General features: G+C 35.6%; 2 protein-coding genes across 7 annotated transcripts in view; one reads left to right on the forward strand and one right to left on the reverse strand.

Moving 5' to 3' along the window:
• Positions 1-25,862, reverse strand: part of DHX9 (DExH-box helicase 9) — a 92,758-nt gene that overhangs the window by 20,072 nt on the left and 46,824 nt on the right. The window lies entirely within an intron of this gene.
• On the forward strand, positions 1,624-23,920 carry SHCBP1L (SHC binding and spindle associated 1 like). Its single transcript, XM_039881295.1, has 10 exons — positions 1,624-2,226; positions 3,777-3,926; positions 8,753-8,967; positions 9,713-9,799; positions 9,871-10,089; positions 13,708-13,813; positions 20,143-20,296; positions 21,510-21,760; positions 22,603-22,725; positions 23,549-23,920. Exons 1-10 carry the CDS (start codon positions 1,795-1,797, stop codon positions 23,795-23,797), a joined length of 1,986 nt encoding a protein of 661 aa, XP_039737229.1. The 5' UTR covers positions 1,624-1,794; the 3' UTR covers positions 23,798-23,920.

The following is a 25,862-nucleotide window of genomic DNA, read 5'->3' on the forward strand; positions in this document are numbered from 1 at the left end:
CCTTCCTTGTGCCTTAGGTGCAGAAAGGGAGTTTATCTGCTAACGAGTAGAAATTAACACACTCTTTGGAAAACATTTGACAACAAGTATCACTTCTTCTGGGAAGAAAGGTCCATTTTTCCCCACAATGTGGATTAAAGTGTATATATACATGTACACTTTACCATATATATATATAATACACGCACATATATATAAAATTTATCGTGGTCCTTACCAAACACCATCATCTACTGAGCTATCTGATCCTTCACTAGGATTATGAGGATATGAATTTTGTCTTTTACTTCTGCAATTTTGGCATCTACGGACTGCCTAGCACATAGCAGGTCTCTAGGCAATAATTATTATTTGCTATTTTTCTTGGAGGGGGAGTTGTTTTTGAACTTTTCACTGGGACAAGTGATCCCTATTATTCTTAACCTAAGAATAAAAACCCCACAATTTATTAAAAAACAAACTTTTTGAAGAAAGGCTAGAGTAATAGATTTGTACCTTTGATGAGTGAAATCTATAGCTAGGTATCATTTTAAACAAAATCCAGGACTCCTGACAAAAGGAAAGAAACTTTAGAGTCAAAACATGGTGAATGTTGTAATTATTCTCCGAACTACAGCACCATGAAATTAATACTAGTATTTTCCTCAAAATAAACTCTCAATTTAACACAATGTCCTTCCAGATGAGCGTGAAGCAAGGCAGGTGTTTTCCCAGCGCTGTTCTCTGTGGGAGCTGTCAGCCCCAGCGCAAGACTTCCCAGCTAGACGGTAAACAAAAGTTATGCCAATTGGCAAAATGTGCGTTCAAGAGTAAAATAACAGAAGTGAGTGGTCTCTGTTCTTTTCCAAAATGTAATATCTTGAGCAAACTTTTACTGTGAAAGGGTTCATAGTTTGCACACATTACTCCTTAGCTGGAAATGTGCATCCAGTTAAAGTTACATAACCTTTTATGTGAGAATTTTGATCAGCACAAGAGAAATATGAAAATAAACTAACCTATCCTTCTTGGCAGAAAGTGACTTGTTTAAAATGTAAAGGAAATTTTATTTTGGGAACTGTGTGAATAGGTTGGGGGGAAATCTAGATGGCTGAATTTGTCACTAGGGTTTCTGCTAGTAATAACCAGGCGGTTCCAGTTACTATCGCCTCCCGATATACAAATAAATTTTCTTTCGGGCTGTGTTTGTGCGGAGAGGTATGTGTGGAGTGGTAGGTGGCGCATTTGTTAAGTCATGATGATCTGAAGGGTGACTCACAATGACCCAGAAAATGTATGAGGACCCTAAACAATCCTGCCTTGGAGTGAGAATTCTGTCACTGGATTACTCTGAGAGAAGTGGGGGTGGAGCCAGCGTCTGGGTGTGGGCACCACCTATTGGGGGCACCCCACTCAATTCAACACTCTCCATCATCTCGCCCCGCCCCACCCCTCATTGTACCACACCTCGTAACATCAAGCGCCCAAGCCCCGCCCCTCGAAATCACGCTTTGCTGCTCTAAACTCCCCACACGCTCCACGCCATCCCTTAACACCTTGCTCGAAAGGTCTCCTCCCTCCCCCCTCTCACTGTCCTGTCGCACCCCGCCCTAAGCCTCGCCCCACAACATCTCTAGCCGTCCCCGATACCTGGACCCACCCCAACACCCCATTCCCAACTCACCCCCCCAGCGGGACCCCTCGAGCCACCTCGCTCGTTGCCCGCTCTGAGGGCGCAGCTCGCCCATTGGCCAGCGCGGCGCAGGGCGGGAAAGGTGGCTAACGGCCGCAGCTGGCCCTCGGGGTGCTAGGGCGATGGCGTCGGAGTTCAGAGTCACGGTGCCCGAGGACTCAGTCCGAACCCTCAGTCCCGGCAGGTCGGGCGAGAGGGTTGTTTTCGCTCCCACGGGGGAACTGGCGGCGTCGGGGACCCTGAAGAGCGGCATGTCCCCAGTGCGATCGGTGGTGGCCTCCCCTCGACCCGTGAAGGGGAAGGCGGGCCGGGAGGCGGCCCGGCGGCGGCTCCAGCTCCAGCTCCAACCCGTGTCTCAGGACGAGGGCCAGGGCGAGGGGGCCGCGGAGGAGGAAGACGAGCCCCTTCTGTCCGTGCCGGAGGAGGAGGAAGAGGAGGAGGAGGAGGAGGAGGAGGCGCAGCCACTGCCCCCAGTCTGCGTGTCCCCCATGAGGGGCATGTGGCGGGACGAGAAGGTGGCGTTATATTGCGACGAGGTGCTGCAGAGCTGTAAGGTGAGAACGAGAAGAAAACTGACCGGAATCCAGGGCAGGACCCGTGTAAGGGGGTCGGCGGGGGAGTTCGGGTCGAACTCTCAGCGCGATGGTGGTACAGAGGGCACAGAGAAAACCTGCGTTTCAAAAAATCAAACTTATTCACCATGTAAAGGGCTTCCACCTTACCAGGTGTGCTCGGGCCCTGTCCTAAAGGAGTTACAATTTGATTTCCCCCGAACGGAAAATCTGTCAGTTTATGGGGCAACTCTGATAGTATTTTTTCTGGTTTTCCAAGAACTGAAGACAGACAGGCCTTATGAAGGTCTAGGGACACATCTTAGCTTTTTCATTTAATAATCCTTGCCCGAACGTAAGGATAAGATTCCTTAGCCTTGACTTTGACTGCGACGCTAAAAATGTTTACACCCCAAGAATGGTCCCCAGACATCAGTCGAGGGCGTGGAATGATGTTTTGTATGTAAGATAAATACTGTACGTGGTAACACTGAATAGAGCTAATATTGTATGTTTCTAGCCTATTTTTTTAAGTTATGGAATATTTATGTACTAGGATAGTCATGCAGCGAGATTTATAAAAGTTAAAAATTAGAAACTAAATTTCCAACCACAGGGGCAGTAAAGAACTTGTGGTGAATTCACATAATGGAAAACCATGCATGCAGCTGAAAAATTATGTTTTCAAGAACTGCAGATATGCTTTGCTATAATATTAAGGTAAAAAAAATCAAGAGTCAAAACATAATTCATATGTAGAAAAAACAATGGAAGGAAATCCACCAAAATATCAACAATAATTATATACTGGCTGCCAGGATTAAGGGTGATTTTGTTTTCCTTATATTTTCTGCATTTGTCAGATTTTTCTGTAGCTTAACCATATTTCCTAATCAAAAAAAAAATTTTTTTAAAAACAATTACCATAAAATTAGGACTAATGGCCAACTTATCTGATATCAAGGGTTGGAGAAAGCTAGGTCTCTTAAAGCCATCGAAAAATGCTTATATAAATTATGTCATTAATCAAGGGTTCTAATGACTGAGTTTCATAAGAGCTTAGATTATTTATCATCCTTGAGGTGGCTGAATTTAAATTTGAAAAGTCAAATGGGCAAATATTTATTGAATGTTTAATATGCTCATTTGTTTTACAGAATGGAATGGTATTTTAATTTTTATGTACTGAATACATTTTAAATAGGTCATTATATCTTTAAAGTTCAGAAAAAACAATTACTGTGCTTTTAAATATAATTACTTTGTCTATGTATAATTATAGTTCTTTCTGCTCAGTGGATTAATAAAACAAATTACTTAAAAAATAAATAAGTAGATATCTTATCTCTGAATTACTGACTGAATAGATCTCTTTTAATTTTTTAATGTTTATGATATTTTACATTAAATATAGGTTTAGTTAAAATCTATTATTTTCCAGGTTTTTCATTATTTAGGGTATATTGGTTCCATATTTAAACAGAAATCTGTAAAAATAAATATAAATTAGAAGTTCATATATTTTATATATGTATTTTTTTTTCTTTTGCTAGGCAGAAGATGCTGATGAGGCTATGAGTAAATACCTATCAGAAAAATTAAAGTTAAAAGACAAATGGCTTGGAGTCTGGAAAACTAATCCTGAGTTATTCTTTGTGAAATATGAAGAAGCTTCTATCCCTTTTGTTGGTATACTGGTTGAGGTGAATAATTTTTACCTTATCTTTTGAGTGAAATGATTAGTTCTTTTTAAGACCAAATTATAACCTTATTAATTTGGAGCTTTGATACTTAAACAGAGTTTGAGAAAAGTTTACTTCTACTTTAAGTTTCTAAGCAAATTAGTGTAAAAAGAAGGCAAAGGACGGATATTAACACCCATTTACCTGGAAAGAGTTATCAGCAAATGGAATCTAGTATCAGACAGTATTTATTAGCCGAGTTTCAACTGTTCAAATAACATAAAAATAACAAACGTACATTTCTTAAAAAATAGTAATTTTGGCTTTAACAAATTTGGGCCTTCCTTTTCTGTCATTTTCCTTTAATTGTCACTTATCTGAATTATGAGACTTAAACAGATTAGGAAAGAAAAAAATGGATCAGAAAACTCAATAAAATTAAGATTTTTTTCCTATAAAAAAATATAATATGTATTTAATACATCAACTTCCAAACCTTCATCTGATAAGATTTTGCTTTTCTATGTCTGTAGGTTAAATATTGTGGCATCTCTGAAGTCATAAATTTGACTCCCTTAAAAGTCAATTATCCTTGTATAGAAATTAACATTTACAAGTTTGGGTCACAAGAAAAACTTGTGGTAGAAACTCATTACAGTGCACACTGCCTGAAAACAATTCAGTTCTATGTCGGGTGGAGAAGTAAGTGGTATTTTTACAGATAAAGAGCGGCATATATTCAATCACAGAGCTTACCCTCGCCAAGTTGTATCAAAGCACACGAACCCCACTGCCAGAGTGGTGTTAGGGAGACCTAGTGGGAAGGAAACGGAAGCTGGGTGGGAAGGAACGTCGCCTACCCGGCGTTGGTGTCAATGTGGACTAAACGGAAGCCTGGACAGCCACCTACCAGTACGGAGAGATCCTTCCGCCCCCTGCAAGGGGGGAGTCAGCAAAGGTCTAGTGGAGAATCTGGACTTCGCCCGCATCTGGCAGTGCCGAGGTGGCAACCCCCTTTCCGTGCCAGACTGATGTCAGAAGAGGATCGACAGATTTAAATAAGGTCAAAGATCTCAAACCATAATACTCAAAATGTCCAAGTTTCAATAGAAAAATCACTTGCCATCACTCTCATTCATGTCTAAGAGCCGGGAAGATGTTAACTTGAATGGAATTAAAGAACAGACACCAACACTGAGATGGCACAGATATTAGATTATCTGACAAGGATTTTAAAGCAGCCATCAAAAAGTACACCGATGAGCAATTATAAATGCATGTGAAACATGAAATTACAATCTCAGCAAAGAGATAGACAGTCGCTGCAAATAAATGAAAACACATAAAGAAAAACCAAAGTTTTAGAAGTAAAAAAGTACAATAACTGAAATAAACTCAGTGGATGTGCTCAACAGCAGAATGAAGTCCAGGGAGACAATCAATGGATTTGAAGATAGAAATAGAGATTACTTTATTGAACCCCAGAGAGAAAATAGACTGAAAAAGAACAGAGCCTCAGTGATGCGTTGGACTATAACAGAAACCTAACATTCTTGTCTTCTGAGTTCCAGAACAAGAGAAGAAAAGGTGGGGCTGAAAAAATAGTCAAAGAAATATGGCTATTTCCCAAATTTAGCAACAGACGTCAACCTACAGATTTAAGAAGCTGGCTTGAGACGCATGGGTGGGAAAGGGACTATCCCATTGAGAAGGGAATAAGAAAGTTTACTGATAATGAACGTTGGAATCCTCTGCCTTTCACCCTGACTCTGCTTCTAGAACACAGGCAGCTAAGGCATATCCCTCAGGCATGAGAGTTGGAAGACTTTTCTATGATCAGCTCAAAAGAAAAGACAAATATTCTGCTATGTGGAGCACGCACGGAAAGAGCCTGGGCAGAACATAAGAGCAGAAAAAAGATACTTTCAATTATGTGAGATCTCAAAAGTTACACCCAGTGTACCCCTCTCAGGAAGTTAATGGATGTCATCTTCAGTCAAGGAAGGAAGTAATATGGAGACATCAGATCCAAAATACAGAAAGGCCAACACAAGAGAAAAGCAAAGGCACTTCCAGTATGATGGTAAAGAGGTAACAGCTATGTGTGTAGCAGGCTTAGAGAGCCAGTTCAGATTAGAACTAGTCAGAGACTTCTGGAAAAGAGTGCTTCAAGGAAATGAAACTGGTATTTCATTTCCAACACAACCGACTGTATTTTGAACACATTGAAAGGAGATTTACATGACTTAGAGAATTTGGAGTTAAATTCATGAAAGGCACATAGAAAACTGAGCAAATGAAAAGCAATACAATGATTGACTCCTGAGAAAACAAGTTCATTCAAGAAAGAAAACTAATCAGCTTACACGATAGAGCATTTTCAAACATATTAAGGTAAATGATGAATACTAAGATGTAACTATATTGGTGGATGAAGGACCAGGAGAGCGTAGGTATTTGATGGGGATAGGAAGAAATGAAAGAGACAACTAAATTCTTGTCTTTCAGATTAAGAAGTCAATATATAATGCCAAAAACTGAAGCAAATGAAAACTATAAATGGCAATATAAGAACATTAGTTAAAAATAAGAGGTCGGCCAGAGGGGAGAAGGCTGGGGGAAAGGGATGAAGGGTTAAAGAAGTACACATTAGTAGTTGATAGATGGTCACGGGGCCAGGGAACATGGCACAGGGAATGCAGTCAGCATTAATGCAATGGGTAGGTGGAGAGCCAGAGGAGAGAAAGAGCAATTAGGGGGATCATTTTATAAACTATATTTTATAAATGTCTAACCAATGTACTGTATACTTGAAACTAACAAAATAAAATTTAAAAAACGAAGAGGTGAATGTCAAAATAACCAGCTAAGAGAATTAAAAATGTTTGCCCCCTAAGAACAAGAATTAGAGTGTGGTGGGAGATTGTCAAGAAATTCTACTTCTCAAAACAAATCCACTGTCGCCATTTGATTCTAAACTATATGCATGTATAATACTGACTTAAAACACCAAAACTAAAAATTTTAAATATAAGGTTCAAATTTTATACCTACTTTTTGGAAATATGTTTTTGTTCTGTCACAAATGTGGGTTGAAGATCACTTATTATATTCAAACATCTAGTTTTAAACCATTATTCTATTTTCCTACTTTTTTCTGTCCCATAACTTCTTTGAAAAATACAATTTATATTAAGTAGATTATAAAATTTGTACTTCAAAGTTTGGTTAGTGAATTGAAGATGCTTCCTATATTTAAATGATTATTCATATATGTATCTATCTATAGAAAGATATATATATAGATGCTATAACACTTGCTCATACTTAAAATGTTTTTTTACCTAACTAAAAATAAGGACTTTTATTAGACACGTACTTGAAATTTTTCAAAATTGATGATTGGAAGTGTTTGTGTTAATATTTAATACAACATATTGGAATCAGGTTCACAGTATAACTAAGAGGACGGCACAGATGTCCCAGACACCCTCAGCCCTCACACATACACAGCCTCTCCCATTGTCGACATCCCGCCAGAGTGCTACATTTGTCACAGCTGACGAGCCTTGAACATTGACACATCACCCAAAGCCTGTAGTTTACATTAGGGTTCACGCTTGGTGTTGTGGGTCATATATCCATCATTATAACGTACAGAGTATTTTCACTGCCCCAAACACCCTCTGTGCTCTGCCACCGCCAACCTCTGGCAACCACTGGTTATTTTTTTTTTACTGTCTCCATAGTTTTGCCTTTTCAGAATGTCATGTAGTTGAAATCATAGACTATGTAGCCTTTTCAGATTGATTTCTTTACTTAGTAATGTGCGTTTAAGGTTTCTCTATATCTTTTCATGGCTTAATGGCTCATTTATTTTTGGCACTGAATAACATTCCATTGTCTGGATGCACCAGTTTATCTGTTTACCTACAAAGGATATCTTTGTTGCTTCCACGTTTGGGCAGTTATGAATAAAGCTGCTATGAGTAGCTTTAGGTAAATAAACTCTACCTAAAAATAATTTTATTGGACATGTATTTGAAAATTTTTAAAGTTGTTTTTGGAAATGTTAATTTTTTCAGCTTTATTGAGGTATAGTTGACAACTTGTATGATCTGTAAAGTGGACAATGTGATGATTTGATAAATGTATACATTGTGAAACAATTCCCCATATGGAGTTAGTTTATCATTTCACATATTTACCTTTTTTTTTTTCTGTGAGAACATTTCTTTCTTAGCAAATTTCAATTATACAATACGATGTTATCAGCCACAGTCACTATGCTATACATTAGATCCTCAGACCTTATTTATCTTATAACTAAAAGTTGGTACCCTTTTACCAACTTATTAATTGTTAATTTTGTGTTAATATTTAATATAATTTATTAATTTTAAAAACAATGGTTCTCAAGCACTGATTTTCAGGGAAGTGCTGGAGGTTATCACTATACTGTGGTGAAATGAGCCAAGTAAACACAACATAGTATTGTTTATAAAGCTAAATATTTTCAACTTAAAGATTTATAGTTCGATTATGTCTTTTCATGGCAAAATTAGTCCAAAAAAACCTTTTAAAAGGTTTACTCTTCTATAAAATCCAAAAGTCTGGCAACTCAAACTTAGAAATAAATAATGGAGATATATGATTCCTCTCCTGAACTTAAAAACTAATGTGTTTAAGAAAAAATTGTGTTAGTATTTAATATTGATCTATATTCTATGTATTGGTTAGAGAAGTCATAAAAATTTAAAAGAATTTTATAAGTAGCTCATATATGAGAAAGATCCTTGTAGTTTATTTGCTTTCATTTGTAATTATGAATTTTATATTTATTTTAGGTAACTTGTAAACCACACCAAAGCTCATCGTCTTGTTTCAAAGTTACTGTTTCCGTTGTGGAGCCTTTTTCTTCTAACATTGCAAACATCCCAAGGGGTTTGGTGGACGAGATTCTAGAAGAACTAGAGCACAGTGTGCCTCTCCTGGAGGTGTACCCTGTTGAAGGACAAGGGTCTGACATACAGGACATTGCTTTGGCCTTGGAAGTCGTAAGGTAACAGAGCTTTGTACTTCTGAAAGTTATAATGATTGTATTCAAAAATTTAATACGTAAGTTTTGTTTACAGAAGCATTTATGAATATTGATGTAATTTTTACTCACTGCTGAATTCAATCTGTCCATTTTTAATGAATATATTTGTAACTTCTTTAATTAAAATATTCTCTTGTGAAGAATTTATATGGGCAACGAAAAGTTCGCTATTTTTCAATCTTGCATTTTACAAAAATTGAATTAAAAAATTCTAGAGATAAGTAATATCAAATTCTGTTCATATTTAAGCATCTGAAATATATTAGATTTCATTTTTCACATTTAAGGACATTACAAATACTAGATGTCATCAGTTATATCATGATTGCTATCCATAAACTTAGTACAGAATATTCTGGCGCATGTTTGTTTTCTAATGCTTTCCTTCCCTTGATGTACAAATCTGATTATATTCTTAAGCATTATTTTTTTGGTGAACAAAATAATCACCAAAAATCTATGAAATCTGAAACTTGAAATTTAGTTCCAATTCAAGAAATATTATCTGCAGTAACCTAAAACAGAATCCAAATAATCAAATTTGTAAAGTTTACCTTTAATATTAATTCACCGAAAGCTCATTTAAAAATATCTTTCTTAATAATTAAGATTCACGTAAAAAATTCTGACATCAGAATGTCTTTTTAATTCTAAACATGCTACTCTCTGTTTTTGATCATGTTCATCTTAATTGGATTCATCATAGGTTTTTTTATGACTTTCTTTGGAGAGACTGGGATGATGAAGAAAGTTGTGAGAATTATACTGCTTTGATTGAAGAAAGAATCAATTTGTAAGTATAGTTAGAAACTTATTGAGCACATTATGTAAGATAAAGGTTATAACTGTATTGCTACTTTTCAGGTGGTGTGATATACAAGATGGAACAATACCTGGTCCCATTGCACAACGTTTCAAAAAAACTTTGGAGAAATATAAAAACAAGCGTGTCGAGCTCATTGAGTATCAGAGCAATATTAAAGAAGATCCCTCGGCAGCAGAGGCTGTCGAATGCTGGAAAAAATACTATGAGATAGTAATGCTCTGTGGATTACTGAAAATGTGGGAAGATTTACGCCTCCGGTAATAATTTGCTCTATTTTAAATAGAAACATTCTTTTATCATATCGCTTAACTTATATATGTTACCCTGATTGAAATGATTACAAAGTTAGATACCCGATTTATGAGATAAGCACAAGGTGCAACTACCAATATTGGATAATTATTTTTCTATTATCTGAATTGACTGAAATTATTGCAGAGTTTTTTTTGATGAAAAAACCTTATACATCTAGTCCTTATCTTTTATCTTTACCCTTTTGATTTTGGCCAAAGCATAAGAAAGGAGACAGACCTCCTGCACATATAATATGTAAAGTAGAGAATTGACTAATTTGGCTGCCTCATAATTTCTGCTTTTCTAACCAACATAAGTTGATAAGTTGTTTTTGAGGATAAATAAAACAATATAGATTAAACCAGCATCCTTCTACAGGATAATTCAAAATATATTAAAATATTTTTACACTCTGTGCAGTAAAATATATTTACATTTCTGTCTTTGTTTTAAATAAAGGGGAAACAGGAATTCTTGATCATGTTCCCCAAATTAATGAAAAATCTTGAATGAAGTCAAAGGACTTCTCACTATCTCATATTTAATTGTTAAACCCCTTCTTTTGTGTTCTACCTTTACTCATTCTTTGCCTTAGGAATTCTGAGCCACATTTTACATATCTAACTATTAACTGTTAGCCTAAATCTTTTCTTTTTGTATTTTCTTTCGAATTTGACCTACTTTTTTTAATCACCAAGAATCCCATTCTAGGGCTTACTTTTGATGTTTCCTTGTTATTGGGATTCCTGTGTAACAAAACCTTGGGGTTTTGGGAAATCAATATAGATAAGATTCTTGAATTATACTTATCTAGAAATGCATATTCAACAAAAGTTGAATCTAGACTTTAGATTCTAATGGCATAGGGTAACAGAGTTCTCTCATCTTAAAAGTTATAATCACACAGTATCAGGTTCTGGGAATGGTGGGGTGAGTTAATTGGTCAAATCCTTCGATAGATAACAATTATAAAATCCAGACAAAATATATTAAAAGTATCCAACTATTTGAAGGCACTATGAAATGACTAAAAGCAGGCAGTAACCATAAAAGTTTATTCTTGAAATGGATTTCTCCTGGGAATGGGTAAGAAATGGGAATTTGTGGCTTTTTGGCCTGAGGGTAATCACCAATTCTCGTAGCTTTGGCAGCAAAAAAATACAGTCCGATTCAAAATGACAAAGGACAGAGTTCAGTGCCGTCAAGAGCAGCTGGGAATGAAGGTGGAATATCTTGAAAGTAAAAGAGCTGCAAACGGGGGAATCCAAAGCTGGAGCAGACGCTCTGCCCAGATCCCTCGCTAACCACTCAGCGCTGCTCGCACTGCTGGGGCGGAGAGATCTGGGAACCAGGCTCCGAGGAGGAGCCTGGGAGCGGAGAGGACTGAGCAGAGATGCCAGCTGCTGCACACCTCAAGGGAAACAGTCTACATTGTGAGATCAGGGAAGTTCACTGCCTGGTAGAACACAAGGCTAGCAGCCCCCCGAAGAACGTAACACAGTCCAGAGTTACCAAAATAGATTATCCAAATCTTCAGTATTCAACCAAAAATCAATAGACAAGCAAAGAAACCATAACATTAGATCCATACTCAGGAAAAATGACGGTTCATAGAAACTGATTTTGAGTGGGCCCAGATGTTGGAAGTATCAGACAGAAACTTCAAAGTTTCTGTTATAAATATGTCCAAAGAATTAAAGGAAAACATGATTACAGAATAAAGGAAAATTTAGGTGTTAACAAGTAAATGGAAAATCTCAGCAGAGAAATGGAAACTACAGAAAAGAACCAAGGATTTCCAGATCCAGCTCTGACACCTAATGAGCTTGTGAGTTATCATTACCATCCTTACGACAAGAAAAAAGCTTTCACATAAGTTAACTCAGAGTGATCCATAGGCCTAAACGTAAAACTAGACTACTAGACATCTAGAATGAAACACAGGAGAAAACCTAGGCGAGCGTGGCTTTGGCAATGAGTTTTTAGATACAACACCAAGTGTGACGGGAATGTTCTGTGTCTCGATTGTCGTGACTGAGTTTAATGGGTGTATACATTTGTAACATCTCATGACATGGTTCACTTAAAATCTGAATGTTTGTTATATAAATTATACCTTTATAAATCTGATTAAAAATACTGATATACACTTTTGATTTAAAAACTAGCATTGCATGATAAACTGTTAATTCCCGAACGTAGGATGCTTTACTCCTTGAGCAGCTAGTAATCGGGTATATGGTGAAAAAATGTTCTGAGTAGTTCTCTCTTCAATATCAAAACCACTTGCTTAAATAGGTATAAAAATGCGGAGTGGGTTTGATTTTGAAATGTTAAAGGAAACTTGCTTTGAAGGATGTTGCTATTATGATATTAAAATTTTAATAACTTGCTCAGTAAATTCTTAGAACTGGTTTCCTGAAATTTTAAGCTTCACAAAAATATTTGACAATTGAAATATAAGCTGAAAAACATTGGTACTAAAGCTGCATCTCATTAGCATCAAACAATAATCAAAGTGCTACAGAGGAACCAAAAGTTTACACCTAAGATTAATGCTAAGTCGGCATTGTTGGGAAAGGCGTCCCTTTGGCGGACAGAGGGTTACGATAAAAGTTATCCTCGAAATCTTTTCTTTTGATGACACTTAAATGATTAAGAGATAGGAAACAGGAACTGTCAAGAAAATCAGACAAAGAGAAAGAATAGAATTAATTAGAAGTGCTGAATAGCAAACAATATAAAAACGACTAGGAGAGAAGCTGGAATTGTTCTTCCTGGGAGGCCAAGAGCCAGCTAGCTCTAGGGAGACCAGAGGCATATCTTTTGAAAGGAAATAGTGTGTTAACCAAACATAGTATCTAAAATTAGGCATGTTGCAAAACATTCTTTTTGGGGGGGGCGGGTATAGTGAACTTTATTGATAGTGCATTACAAGGTAGGGCTCTCTAAGCCCCTCCCCTTCTTCAGTGGTTCTGGGGTGGAAACTGGAGGTCAGGAGATTCTCAGGGTGTTGGGAATCAACTTGGGGTAAGGACTTCCCCGTAGCTGAGGGCTTTTCTTCCTCTTACTGGGGCTGGTGGTCCAGGGGACTCTTACTCCTTGGAGGGCATGTGGACCCTAAGGTCCACAACCCTGTCGCTGTAGCCAAACTCACTGTCAAACCAGGAAGCGAGCTTGACAAAGTGGTCATTGAGGGCAATGCCAGTCCCAGCATCACACTCAGCATCACAGACATAACCTGCCTCTGCTTTGTGGGAGTCTACAATTCAGCGGATTGTGAAAGTCCAATTAGGAAACTTTTCTACTGTACTGAAAAGTTGAGGTGATTGAGGTATTAATCGTAGTGGGTTGCATGCAGATTTCAGGTACAAACCATTAAAATGAAAAGATTTTAGAGTTCAAGGGTTTAAACACTCGGTTGTCTAAAATATTTTAATCGTTCATTGTTCTCGTTTAAGAAACTTAAAATTAGTGAAACCTATTTCTCAAAGATGCTTAGTGCCAAGTGTTTATTTTCTAGGTAAGCATAGGTTGAATCTTTTTCATGTTAATTTAATCATGAATGTTTTCAACTCTAGAGTTCATGGACCTTTCTTTCCAAGAATTCTGAGGCGTAGGAAAGGAAAAAGAGACTTTGGAAAGACTATAACACATATTGTAGCCAAAGTGATGACTACTGACATGGTAAGAAATATGCTTTATTCTTTCTTGTTCATTTAAGTTTAGCTGCCTATGATCAGAAAAGCAACTCTTTGAAGGTAGAGTTCTTGTCTGACTCATGAATGCTTTATTTCCCCCATTATATCCAGCTTAGCGTTTTGGGCATATACTAGGTACTAAATAAATAAATGTCAACAGTGATTTGCTGAGTACTAACCTTTGTTGTCAGGCACTCTGCTCATAGCTATGGAAAGGATGGGAGACAAATATGAGAAAGACCGTATTTGAGAGAGTGTTGAACCAGACCCACAGTCTTGCTTCTTCATATACTCGACACGTTTGAATTATGGTGGCAATATGGACAAGTAAATAGGCAATTATAACGCAGAATGATAAATGCTATGATGGGAATATGTACAGGATGCACATAGGATGGGTACACGTCAGAATTAGGAATTCTGGCAATGCTGGCTGGAAGAGATAACCCAGATGAACCCTGAAGGAAGACTATAAATTTAACCAGCCCCAGAGGAAAAATGTTCTAAGTCAGAGTAATATTTGCATCTCACTTGATCTCAGCATTTCACAGCTTTCCCCTTGAAATATTCTTTTTTTTCTGTCTTCTGTTACTGAACTTGCCTGGTTTTCATTCTTTGCAGTTGCTTTTTTTTCCTCCTTCTGTCCTCTAAGTGCTTGGTACTGACCTTGCTTCTGCGCTGTATTACCCCTAAGTGATTTATCTGATCTTCACACATGACTTTGATTATATATACTGAGAATCTAAAATGTTTACCCACAGCCCGGTTTTTGTTCTGAGCTTCAAACCTCTATGTCCAACTGCCTATTGCTCATCACCACTCTATTATCTGTCTCACAAGTACTTCAACTCAAATGTCCATTCTCTTACTCACTGACCTCTTTATATTCTAGAGTTCTCTTTTCCAATAAATGGTATCACCATCTACCCAGCTGCTAATTACATTTTCCGAGAGTTACCCTAATCATATCCCTCATCACCTTCATATGCCAATTTCTCCCTCACTAACGTCACTTCCGAGTGTATACAATATTGTTTCACAGAGCTGCTGCACAAGCTTCAGGCCTCAATTTAAACATTTCCAACCTTTCTCAACCTTCCAGAATGCCTTAGACTGCTAGATACTGACATAGCACCCCGCACTTTCTCTGACCGGCACTTTCCCTTACCATGACTGTATTTAATACTTTTTGTGGCTATCTGTTGAACGTCTGCCTCTTTTACAAGAATATGAGCTTCTGGAAAGCAAAGGGTATATGTTTACGACACATCCCATCACCTAGTACGATGCTTGGCACGTGGTAAGTGCCCAGTGGTTTTGGTGAGTTAGTAAATGAATGCACGTTTGACAAGAGAGTATGGTGTGGATGAGACACTGAAAGCAAGCCGGCAGGGAGAGGGGAGAGGGATAAGACTTGTCTTGTTTGCTCTCCTATCATTTTTATTATTTTCAACAAAATTTAATTTTCCTTTTAATCGCTTAGTGGATCAGATTAGTCAATAACATTAATTATTCTACCAATTATCTTTGTAAACATCTTTTAAAACATCTTTATAAAAAGTAAGGCATAGGTTTTGCTTTTATCTCTAGCCTTATTTGATCATTTTTATTAATCTTTTTGAAGTCTGGTTCTGGCTTTATTTTCCTACGTGATGAGAAATGTCTTTGATTTTACCCAGTGCTTTGCAGCCCCGTCTTCATTTGTGTAAGTGAATATCCGTGAACTTGGGCGGCCAGGGTAAGGCGAGGAAGTCTCTAAGAAGGCAGCATCGTGAACTTCCACTTTGCTTAGATCTTTGATTTCTGATTTACCTTTAAGGTTGACAAAATATTTTAATTTGATAGTAGTCATAGCTATGTATATAGCCTTTAAGAGTTTTCTCAACTTTGAACATTCTTTACTCAGTGTTCTTCCTGCTCCGTCCTCTCTCCTTAAAGTTTTATCAGCCCGCCATCTTTGTTAGTGACTGTCACAAGTGGTATGGTGAAAACACATGGACTTTGTTGTCAGATAGCCCAGTGTTCCTATAGCTTCTCTGAGACCGCGTAATAACTGTATCATCTTGGGCAAGCTGCACCTCTGAACGTCAATGTCCTTATTCGCAGAGTGCTTTAAAAAGAGAGATAAACACCGTGTACTGGGATTACGAGCATGGGCTCTGGAGCCAAACTGCCTGGATTCAGATTCCGGCGTCGTCATTTACTAATTTTGTGATTTTCAACATGTTATTTACCTTCCTCACTTATAACATGGGGATAATGCTATGTTTCTTATTTATACAGCTGTGAATATTGAGCTCATATTTGTAATACGCTTAGAATAATGCCCAGTACATAGTAAGTACTTAATAAATGTTTACCGCTGCCACCTTATAGGATGAAATGAGATGTTATGTATAAAATACCTAGCAGTGCCTGGCACATGGTGATTTTTCAGTAAATTTATTCGCCTTGCTCTTTCCCTCCTTGCTTTTATTCTTTGCTGGCCGACGTTACTATCTGTCCTTCTAAGCGTTTTACCTGGGTGTCTAACATACAACGATTGTAAGTTTGAACTTATCTTTTAGTACACAGTCCTCCTACATTCTCTATTCAGTTGACGTCATAAATAACCTTCCAGCCCAGCGAATTAAGGATCAGTCCTTTCCTCCTCTCTTACTTCCCAAGTTCTCAAATCGTGACGGGTTTAGACGCACTCCAGCTTCTGAATCATTCCTGGCAAAGACAATAAGTACTTCTCCCAGTGCCTAAACTAAAGTTAAACATTAATTAGTCTTCCTCCCAGATCTTGAAGAAACAGCAGAATCCCCATTGTTCATCACGGGCTCTATGCTGTTTCTTCTGTCTGCAGGCAGGATAGTGATGGAGAAGAACACAGGCTTTGAAATAATACAAACCTAAGTTTGATTCAGTTTTGCTTCTTAATAGTTGTATGAGATTAAGTAAGTTACATAGTTTCTCTTATTTCCTCATTTGTAAAAGGGAGAAATGAAGTCTATCCTGTAGAGTTGTTAAGCTTAAGTGATTTATTTTATATAAATCTTTTAGCAAGGTGCCTACCACAAAAATGTCAACTGCTATTATTTGTTTTGCCATTCATATTGCAATAATGTATCATCAGTACTCTCAGATTTTAACTGTAATGCTACAAGATCTGATAACTGTGTCTGAAAATATACCAGACACAAGATGAATTAAATTCGCTTCCATCTGTACTACTGATTTCGTTGCCACCTGTCTCCTCAAAGACAATATGGTCTTGGTTATTCCTTCTCTTTCTTGTATCTTTATTCTTTTCCTTTTTTTTTTTTTTGAGGTAAAATCCACATAAAAAAATTAACCATTTTAAAGTGAACAGTTCAGTGACATTTAATGCATTCACAGTGTTGTGCGACCACCACCTCTCTCTAGTGCCCAAACATTTTCATCACCTCAACACAAAATTCCATATCCATTAAGCTGTGAATCTCATTCCACCTTCCCTCCAGCCCTGTACAACTACCAATTTTCTTTGTTTCTATAAATTCACCTATTCCGGGTATTTCATATAAATGAAATCATACACTATGGGACCTTTTGTATCTGGCTTCTTTTACTCAGCATAATGTTTTCAAGGTTCATCCACATTGGAACATATATCGTTTCTTTTGATGGCTGAATAGTCTACTGTGTGTGTGTGTGTATATATATATATATATACACATATACATATACATATATACATATACATATACATACATATATATATATATATATATATATATATATATATATATATATATATATATATATATATATATATATATATATATATATCACAATTCTTTATCCATTCATCAGTTGATGGACATCTGAGTTGTTTCCATTTTTTGGCTATTGTGAATAGTGCTGCTATGAACATTCATTACAAATGTCTATTTGACTACTTGTTTTCAGTTATTTTGGGTATTTACTTAGTAGTAGAATTATTGGTTAATATGGTAATCCTGTGTTTAACTTTTTAAGATACTAAACTTTTTCACAGCTGCTGAACCACTTTCTCACTAGCCGTGTATGAGGGTTGTGATTTCTCCAACACTTATTATCTTTTTTATTACAGGCACCTTAGTGGATATGAAGTTGTATTGCACTGTGGTTTTGACTTTCATTTCCTTAATGACTAATGATGTTGAGTATCTTTTCATATGCTTGTTGGTTATTTGTATATCTTCTTTGGAGAAATGTCTATTCAAGTCCTATGCCCATTTTTAAACTGGGTTGTCTTTTTGCTGTTGATGATTATGGGTTTTTAAAATATTCTAGATACTAGACCTAGTATTAGATGTATGCTTTGCAAATATTTTCTCCCATTCCATAGTTGTCTTTTCACTTTCTTGATAATACCCTTTGATGCACAAAAATTTTAAAGTTTGATGCTTTCAGTGTCATACCTGAGAACCATCTTCAAATCTAAGGTCATAAAAATTTACTCTCATGTTTTCCTTGAAGAGTTTTATGGTTTTAGCTCCTATATTTAGGTAATTGATCCATTTTGAGTTAACTTTTTTTATATCGTGTGAGGTAGGGGTCCAATTTCATTCTGCATATATTTGCAAATGTCCCGACAGTATTGTAGAGAGATTGAATGGTCTTGGCACTCTTGTTGAAAATCAGCTGGCCATGGTGGTATGGGATGGGTTTATTTCTGGCCTTTCAATTCTATTCCATTGGTCAATATGTTTATTCTTATGACGGTATCACACAGTTTTATTCCTGTAGCTTTGTAGAAAGTTTTGATATCAGAAATGTGAGTCCTCCAACTTTTTTTTTTCTCAATACTGTTTTGTACATTCAGGGTCTCTTGAAATTCCATATGAATTAAAGAATGAGCTCTTCCATTTCTGCAAATAAAGCTGTTGGAATTTTGATATGTATTACATTGAATCTATAGATCAATTTGGGTAGTATCACCATCTTAATAATATTAAATCTTCCAATCCATGAACATGAGATTTTTCCCCATTTATTTAGGTATTCTTTAATTTCTTTCAGCAATGTTTTACAGTTTTTGACATATAAGGCTTTCATCTTTTATGCAGGTTAAATTTATTCCTAGACATTCTATTATTTTGGATGCTATTATAAATGGAATTTGGTTATTCCTTCTCTTTATAGTTTTCTTATTTTCCTTTTCAGATTGTTCATTGCTGGTATGTAGAAGCAAAACTCATTGTTGTGTGTTGATCTTCTACCCTGCAACTTTGCTGAATTGATTAGTTATTATATATTTGGTGAATTCTTTGTACAGGATATATAGGATCATGTTGTCTGCAAATAGAGATAGTTTTATTTCTTCCTTTCCAGTTTAGGTAACTTTTATTTTTTTTTACCTAGTTGCTTTCGCTAGAACTTTTGGCTAATATAATGTTGAATAGCAACATGGTAAAAGTGGGCATCTCTGTCTTATTCCTGATCTTAGGGGATGTTATAGGCTGAATTGTGTCTCCTCAAAATTCCTATGTTGAAATTTTAAGCCCCAGCACCTCAGAATGTGACCATATGTATTTGGAGATAAAGTCTGTAAAGAAGTGATTAAGTTAAAATGAAGGCATTGTGGAGGGTCCTAACCCACTTTTGTAATAAGAAAAATCATATATTAATGATGCCATTTCTATTGGGATAAAATAGGTATTTTTTCACAATATATTTTTAGTTTCCAAATTTTAAAGTTTTTCACTCTTCATGACACTAATAATAAAGTTCTCTACCCTTTTCTACCCCACTGTAAATTCCTAGTATGTTTTGTTTTTAGTTCTACAATCTTTAATATATAACATTTTGTTGATTTATCGAAATTGTAGAGTCAGTTGAGTTAAAGAAAATAAAGTAGTATACTGGAAAAAGATCTGGTATCATAAAGACCTGGATCTAAAGCTTAGCTTCACCACTCACTAGCTCTGTGTCCTTGGGCAAATCAGTCTCACTGAGTTTTAATATCCTTAAATTTTTAAGGCGATAATAATACTTTACCTCAAAGAACTGTTGTGAAGCTTAGGAGGTAATATGTAAAGTTCAAAATATGACTTCTGGCACACAGTATTTAATAGCTATAAAATTGTTAGTGATCATAAAATCTCATTTCACCATCCCCTTAAATGATGGGCTGATACTCTGAGCATTTAACAAACATAAATACATACAGTAAGTACAGTATATTACCCATACAAGGTAAGTCTTGGGAAAAGCACATTACCAGTAAGTTAACTGATTAAAATGACCTCTTTCAAAAGTTTAATCTATTGTTGAAGGTGGTGCTGTCTTTTCTCCTCTTTTCAGGTAAAGGACTTACCTTCAGACACACTTCTCCAACAGCATGATGATTTGGATTTGGCTGTGGATAGTTGTTATAGTGGAGATACGGTAGTTATTTTTCCAGGAGAATATCAAGCTGTAAATCTTGCTTTATTGACTGATGACATCATTATAAAGGGTTAGCTAGGCATCATTTGCAATCTTTTTATAGCAATGTGTACTGGCCAAAATGTATGTTATAAACATGGTTAATCAAATTATTAGAAATTAGAACTGAGTCTGTTTCACAAAAATCTTTTATGTGCCTTTTACAAGTAAGATTTTCTCACTTTAAAAAGAAAATATATTTTCTCACTGGTTTATGAGTATATTAACTGTACAAGTGACCTCGTTTAGACAGACTGCACCAGAGCAAATCAATCAATGAGACTACTTCTTCCCCATGATAATATAGATTTTAAATAATCAAAACCAGAAAGGAAAACGAAACGTTCATAATATTTTCTATGAGCGCCATCTATATTTTTACCCAAACAACTTTGTTTTCATCTATCTCCATTGTACTTCATATCACTTTAGTGTGAAAATCCAAATATAAGGCATTTTCTCAAAAAGGTTGCACACTTACTAAAATAGTAGAAAAGCAGAGTTAACTAACTTTTATTTAGGTTTAGGTTATGAACATATTTAGTATCTTTAATTCTGCCTTTTTACGTTAAAGTATGAGCATTCCCACTGTCTAGCCCCCAAAAAGAACAGATGACTTAAATTTTGCCTATCAATGCAAAAACTGAATAAAATTTTCACTAGATTTTGATGATTGTAATCAGTAATATTTTGTTGAACTATATAGATAAGGGTCATATTTGTAATTTAAAAAATCTGTAGCTTTCTTGAAGATCCAGCCCCTTATTTTTAGATTTATGTTAAATTTAGATGATTGCTTTGACTACTCTAGAGCAAAGCATAGATATGATTACATTAATCTTGTAGCTTAATTCAAGAGTCTCTGTCAGTCATTTTTTAGTATGGTAATTTATGGTTTTGAAACTAGGATATGGTAAAATACTTTTTGTATCCTAGACATTTTGTAGATAACTGCTGATTATATAATTTAGAGAAATATGCAGTGGAATGAGTATGTTGAATAAGTGCCATAAGTATATTTAGATTGATTATAAATCCAGCCTTCCATCATGGCATCAAATAAGGACACGAGATTACATTACAGTTAAGTATCCAATTAGTTAACAACTGAGTATTTATATATGTCACTTATTAAAAATATGTGAAAAGAAAAACTTAGTAATAGCAAGTATTATTGAATGACTAAAGGGCTTTCAAGTTTGGGATTACTGATTTAATTATGTATCTTTGTCCCTATGAATCAGGAGTTGGAAAGAGAGAAGAAATCATGATTACTTCTGAACCTTCTCATGACAGTTTTGTGGTGTCCAAAGCCGATAATGTGAAACTAATGAATCTATCTTTGATACAACAAGGGACCGTTGATGGTATTGTGGTGGTGGAGTCTGGTCATATGACTCTAGAAAACTGTATATTAAAATGTGAAGGAACGGGAGTGTGTGTACTTACAGGGGCTGCTCTGACAGTTACAGACAGTGAAATAACTGGTGCCCAGGTATTTCATTCTAAAAACTATGGCTTTATATGACTATAGATAACTCTGGGTGATCTTAATATGTAAACCAAGGATAATAATTACTTCATCTTTGAATTATAAGCTTAGAAACTAATAAAAATAAACCAAATGAAGACAGATACAAGAGTGTCTTGGCACACTTAGGAAAAGTGAACTGCCTAAGTCCAAAATAAGGAATTATTAGCTTTAAGTGTGATTTTTTTAGAAAAACCTAGGAATCGGTAGCTATAAAATAGATCAAGTCAGTTACCTGATGATTTATTTAAAAAGAAATCGTACTTCTAAGTTATCAGACATTGCTGTAACGTATTGTGATTAGTTCTGACAAGAGCTTATGTCTTCATATAACAATCACGAAGACCATCAAAGGACTGGAAAATTGAATGAGAATAAAGATTAAAGGAAGCAGAAAAATAAATTCAATAAAAACTTTTTATTGAATGATTTTTTTCTTCTTTTTCACTAAAGTGAGTAAATAGACTTTAAAGCATTATGAGGGATTAAGAATATTTACAAAATAAAGTTTTACAACTGAAAAGAATTGCTTAAAGAAATTTTTGACTTCCTTCTAGAGACTTCATTTGGGTGAGGGAGCAATATAATGGACTATATATGACTTTAACCTCCTGAGGCCTAAGATTCTCTTAGTTTTCGGCATTTTTAAAGCATCTCTAAAATAAATGGTTGCGTACATTATAATGTATTTTCACATAACTTAGTGTGTTTAGATTGATAGAGAATTATAATTTTCAAATTTAAAGATAATTCTGGAGAGGTTATGATTGTGTTTTATAGATTGTTTATTTGCTTTTAATTCACAGGGTGCTGGTGTTGAACTCTATCCTGGAAGCATAGCCATTTTGGAAAGGAATGAAATTCATCACTGTAATAACCTCAGAACAAGTGACAGTTCAAAAAGTACCTTAGGTGGAGTCAATATGAAGGTATTCCTAAATTTCTTAATATAGAAATAAGAATTATAAATAGAAAGATACTAAAATATCAGGTATAGTCTTAAAATTTAGTCTAAATATCATTAATTTAGAAAAGAATAGTGCGAATAATTAAAATATGGTTTATAGACAGGTGATAGGAAAAAAGTTTAGTCTTGTGATTTCAATGTGAATTCTTAGCAAATAACTTTGAATATAAGAAAGTAAGTCTGCTCTTATAAAAATGTTTTAGATTTTTCATTGACCAGATGTGTAATACATTTTGGAAAGTAAATAAAATTAAGAGAATAATATATTTAGAAATAGTCTTACTTTCAAACTTTGTAAAATAAAGTAACCAATTAAAACATTAATAACAATAATTTATAAATGAAATGCCTTCCTATTCTTTTCTACTCCTATAAATTCTACCTTTCTAGGTCCCTCTCTAGACTTGTGTAATGTCAATAAGTAATTGAAATTATTTTTTTGTTTATCATTGTCATCTGAGATTATCTATTTTCATATTTATCTTGTTTATTAAAATTTAGCTTCATGGAATATTGCTGTAACCTCATCATGAATTGGTTATCCTTATCAATAACTGATAAAAATAAGTTGAAAGCTTCATTTAATGTTTCCACATTAAACATTTTGGTAGGTAATATTATATTAATCTAGGGTGAGGAAAATAACATTTGTCCAAAACTGAGATTCACTTATTTTAAAGAAATGTTTTAACCCAAGAATAAGTGTTAGAGTTTATATGTTCATTAGTTCGTATTTTATTTTTATAGAAATTACTGAAAAACTAACTCCTTGAATACTTTAACAGGTTCTTCCGGCACCCAAATTGAAAATGACTAATAATCATATTTACAACAACAACGGCTATGGAGTTAGCATTCTTCAACCAACAGAACAATTTTTTATTGTAGCAGAAGCCCTCAACAAAGGGGCTGCTTCAGGAGATAAAAAAGATGAAAATATGCTCTCCAAAGTAATGCAAAATCTGAATCTGGAAATGAATAATAATAAAATAGAAGCAAACTTAAAGGGGGATATCAGAATAGTCACAAGTTAAAGCATCTGGATTTGTGTTATTAAAGTTTTATATTTCACGTATTTAATAAATATCATCTCCCACAGAAATGGCAGTTTTAATTAAGTATATTTCAGATAGATGTTTAATAAACGTCATCTCACACAGCAGTGGTAGTTTTAATGGTAGTTTAAAAATATTTAAACATTTTAATGCTTTTACATTGAATGACTGATTTTAAGATTTTTAAAAATAAAAGTTTGAGATAAAATTCACAAACCATAAAATTCACCCTTTTAGTGTATATAATTGAGTGATATTAAGTATATTTTTAGTATATGGTACCACCATCACTATTTAATTACAAAAACAAATGTGGTTTTAAACATTGTTTTTAATATTTGTAGTCCAATAAGAAGCATTAGGTGTTCTATGTAGAGAATAGAAAAAAAATTAAGTTTATAGCTAATTCCTGAGTCATTCCCATTTATAAGTGCTAGCAACCGGAATAGGGTAAGATAGCACTGTATGTAACACAAGATCAGGTTCAACTGTAGGAAACAAGGAAATTCAAAATAAGAGAGGTGAACAATATAGAATGTATTTGTCCCTCATATTCGAGAAGTCCAGAGGTACTCAATATAGGGCTAGCAGATGTTCCAAATGGTAGGTAGGTGTTCCATGCTAGAAATTCAGGTTTCTTCTATCTTGTTTGGTTTACATTCAAAATGACCACATGGTCCAACATAGCAATCATTGCTCAAGCCAGTGTGTCTAAATTCCAGGCAAGCATACAGGGTAGGAGCTGTCTAAAAAGGTTACACACATTATTTCAACTTTCACGCCTCCCTCCAGCTAGAATCTAGTCACATGGCTACACCTAATTGCAAATGAAGACAGGAAATATAATCTTTAAATTGAATGGCCAAGTGTCCTCTAAAGTAGGGGTTCATTTCTGAGAAACCAGTGGTCTTTTCTACAAAGTGAAACTTATATTGACTTTAGAGTATAAAAGGCTCAAACACTTAAGCTTTTCCTTAGTGTTATCTGTAACCTAGCAGAGGTGCTGTGTTGCCATGGAGAATCTCTTGAGGCTGAGAGCTGAATAAGGTATAGTCCCCTTCAGTGTTTCATTGAAGTTTTTTTTCTTTCTTTTCTTTTTTTTTTTTTAAACATAAGGTCTTATTAGCCGAGTGACACAAAAGATCTTTCCAAGGATTGTCTATGGAGGCCTTAAGAAGCACAGTCTCTCTATAATGAATTTAATGAACTGTAAGAGTGGGGGTTGTCCTTCCCAGTCCTCTTCCTCCACCTCCCTGTTTCTGGTTTAAGGGGAGTAGGTGATGGACAAAGACAGGATCTTTTGTGAGCAGAAAGAGCAATAGCCTTGAGTGAACAAACTTCTCACTCATAGTTATCTGCCTCCTTTCTGCCGCTGCCATTAGTTTCCAAACAATTTCTTTTTCCAGGCAGGCCCACTTCTGAATCGTTTTTTCCTATTCTTAAATTCCTAAAGCATACACAAAGCGGTTATAAGATTTTCTAGGAAATCTGATCTTAAATTTACCTCTCTCGACCTTCCCAATCCTACTTTTTCCCACCTAATGACAAATTACCACAAATTTAGAGGCTTAAACAACACTATCTTACAGTTCTGTATTTGAAGTCTGACATGGTCCCGCTGGGTTAAAATCATTGTGTTTGACAGGTCTTTGTTCCTTTCTGGATGGCTAAGGGGAGGATTTGTTTTCTTGCTAATTTGGCTGTTGACTGAACTCAGTTCCTTGCAGTTGTAGGACTGAGATCTGTGTCCCTGATGGCTCTCAGTTGAGGGCTGTTCCCAGCTTCTAGTGACCAACTTGGGTTATGGCCTCGTTCCTCCATCTTCAAAGCCAGCAACAACAGATGGAGTTCCTTTTCTGTTTTGAATTTCTCCTGCCTCCTCTTCAGTCTCATCTTCCTGACCCACTCTTCTGTCTACTTCCACTTTTAAGGACTCACATGATTAGGTTGGACCCACCTGGATAATCCAGGATTCCTCCATCACAAGGTCCTTAACTTTAACCACATCTGCAAGTTCCTTTGTGCCACATAAGATATGTAGTCA

The sequence above is a fragment of the Pteropus medius genome, unplaced genomic scaffold (assembly GCF_902729225.1).
Source record: "Pteropus medius unplaced genomic scaffold, Ma_sr-lr_union100, whole genome shotgun sequence".
Taxonomy (NCBI): Eukaryota; Metazoa; Chordata; class Mammalia; order Chiroptera; family Pteropodidae; genus Pteropus; species Pteropus medius.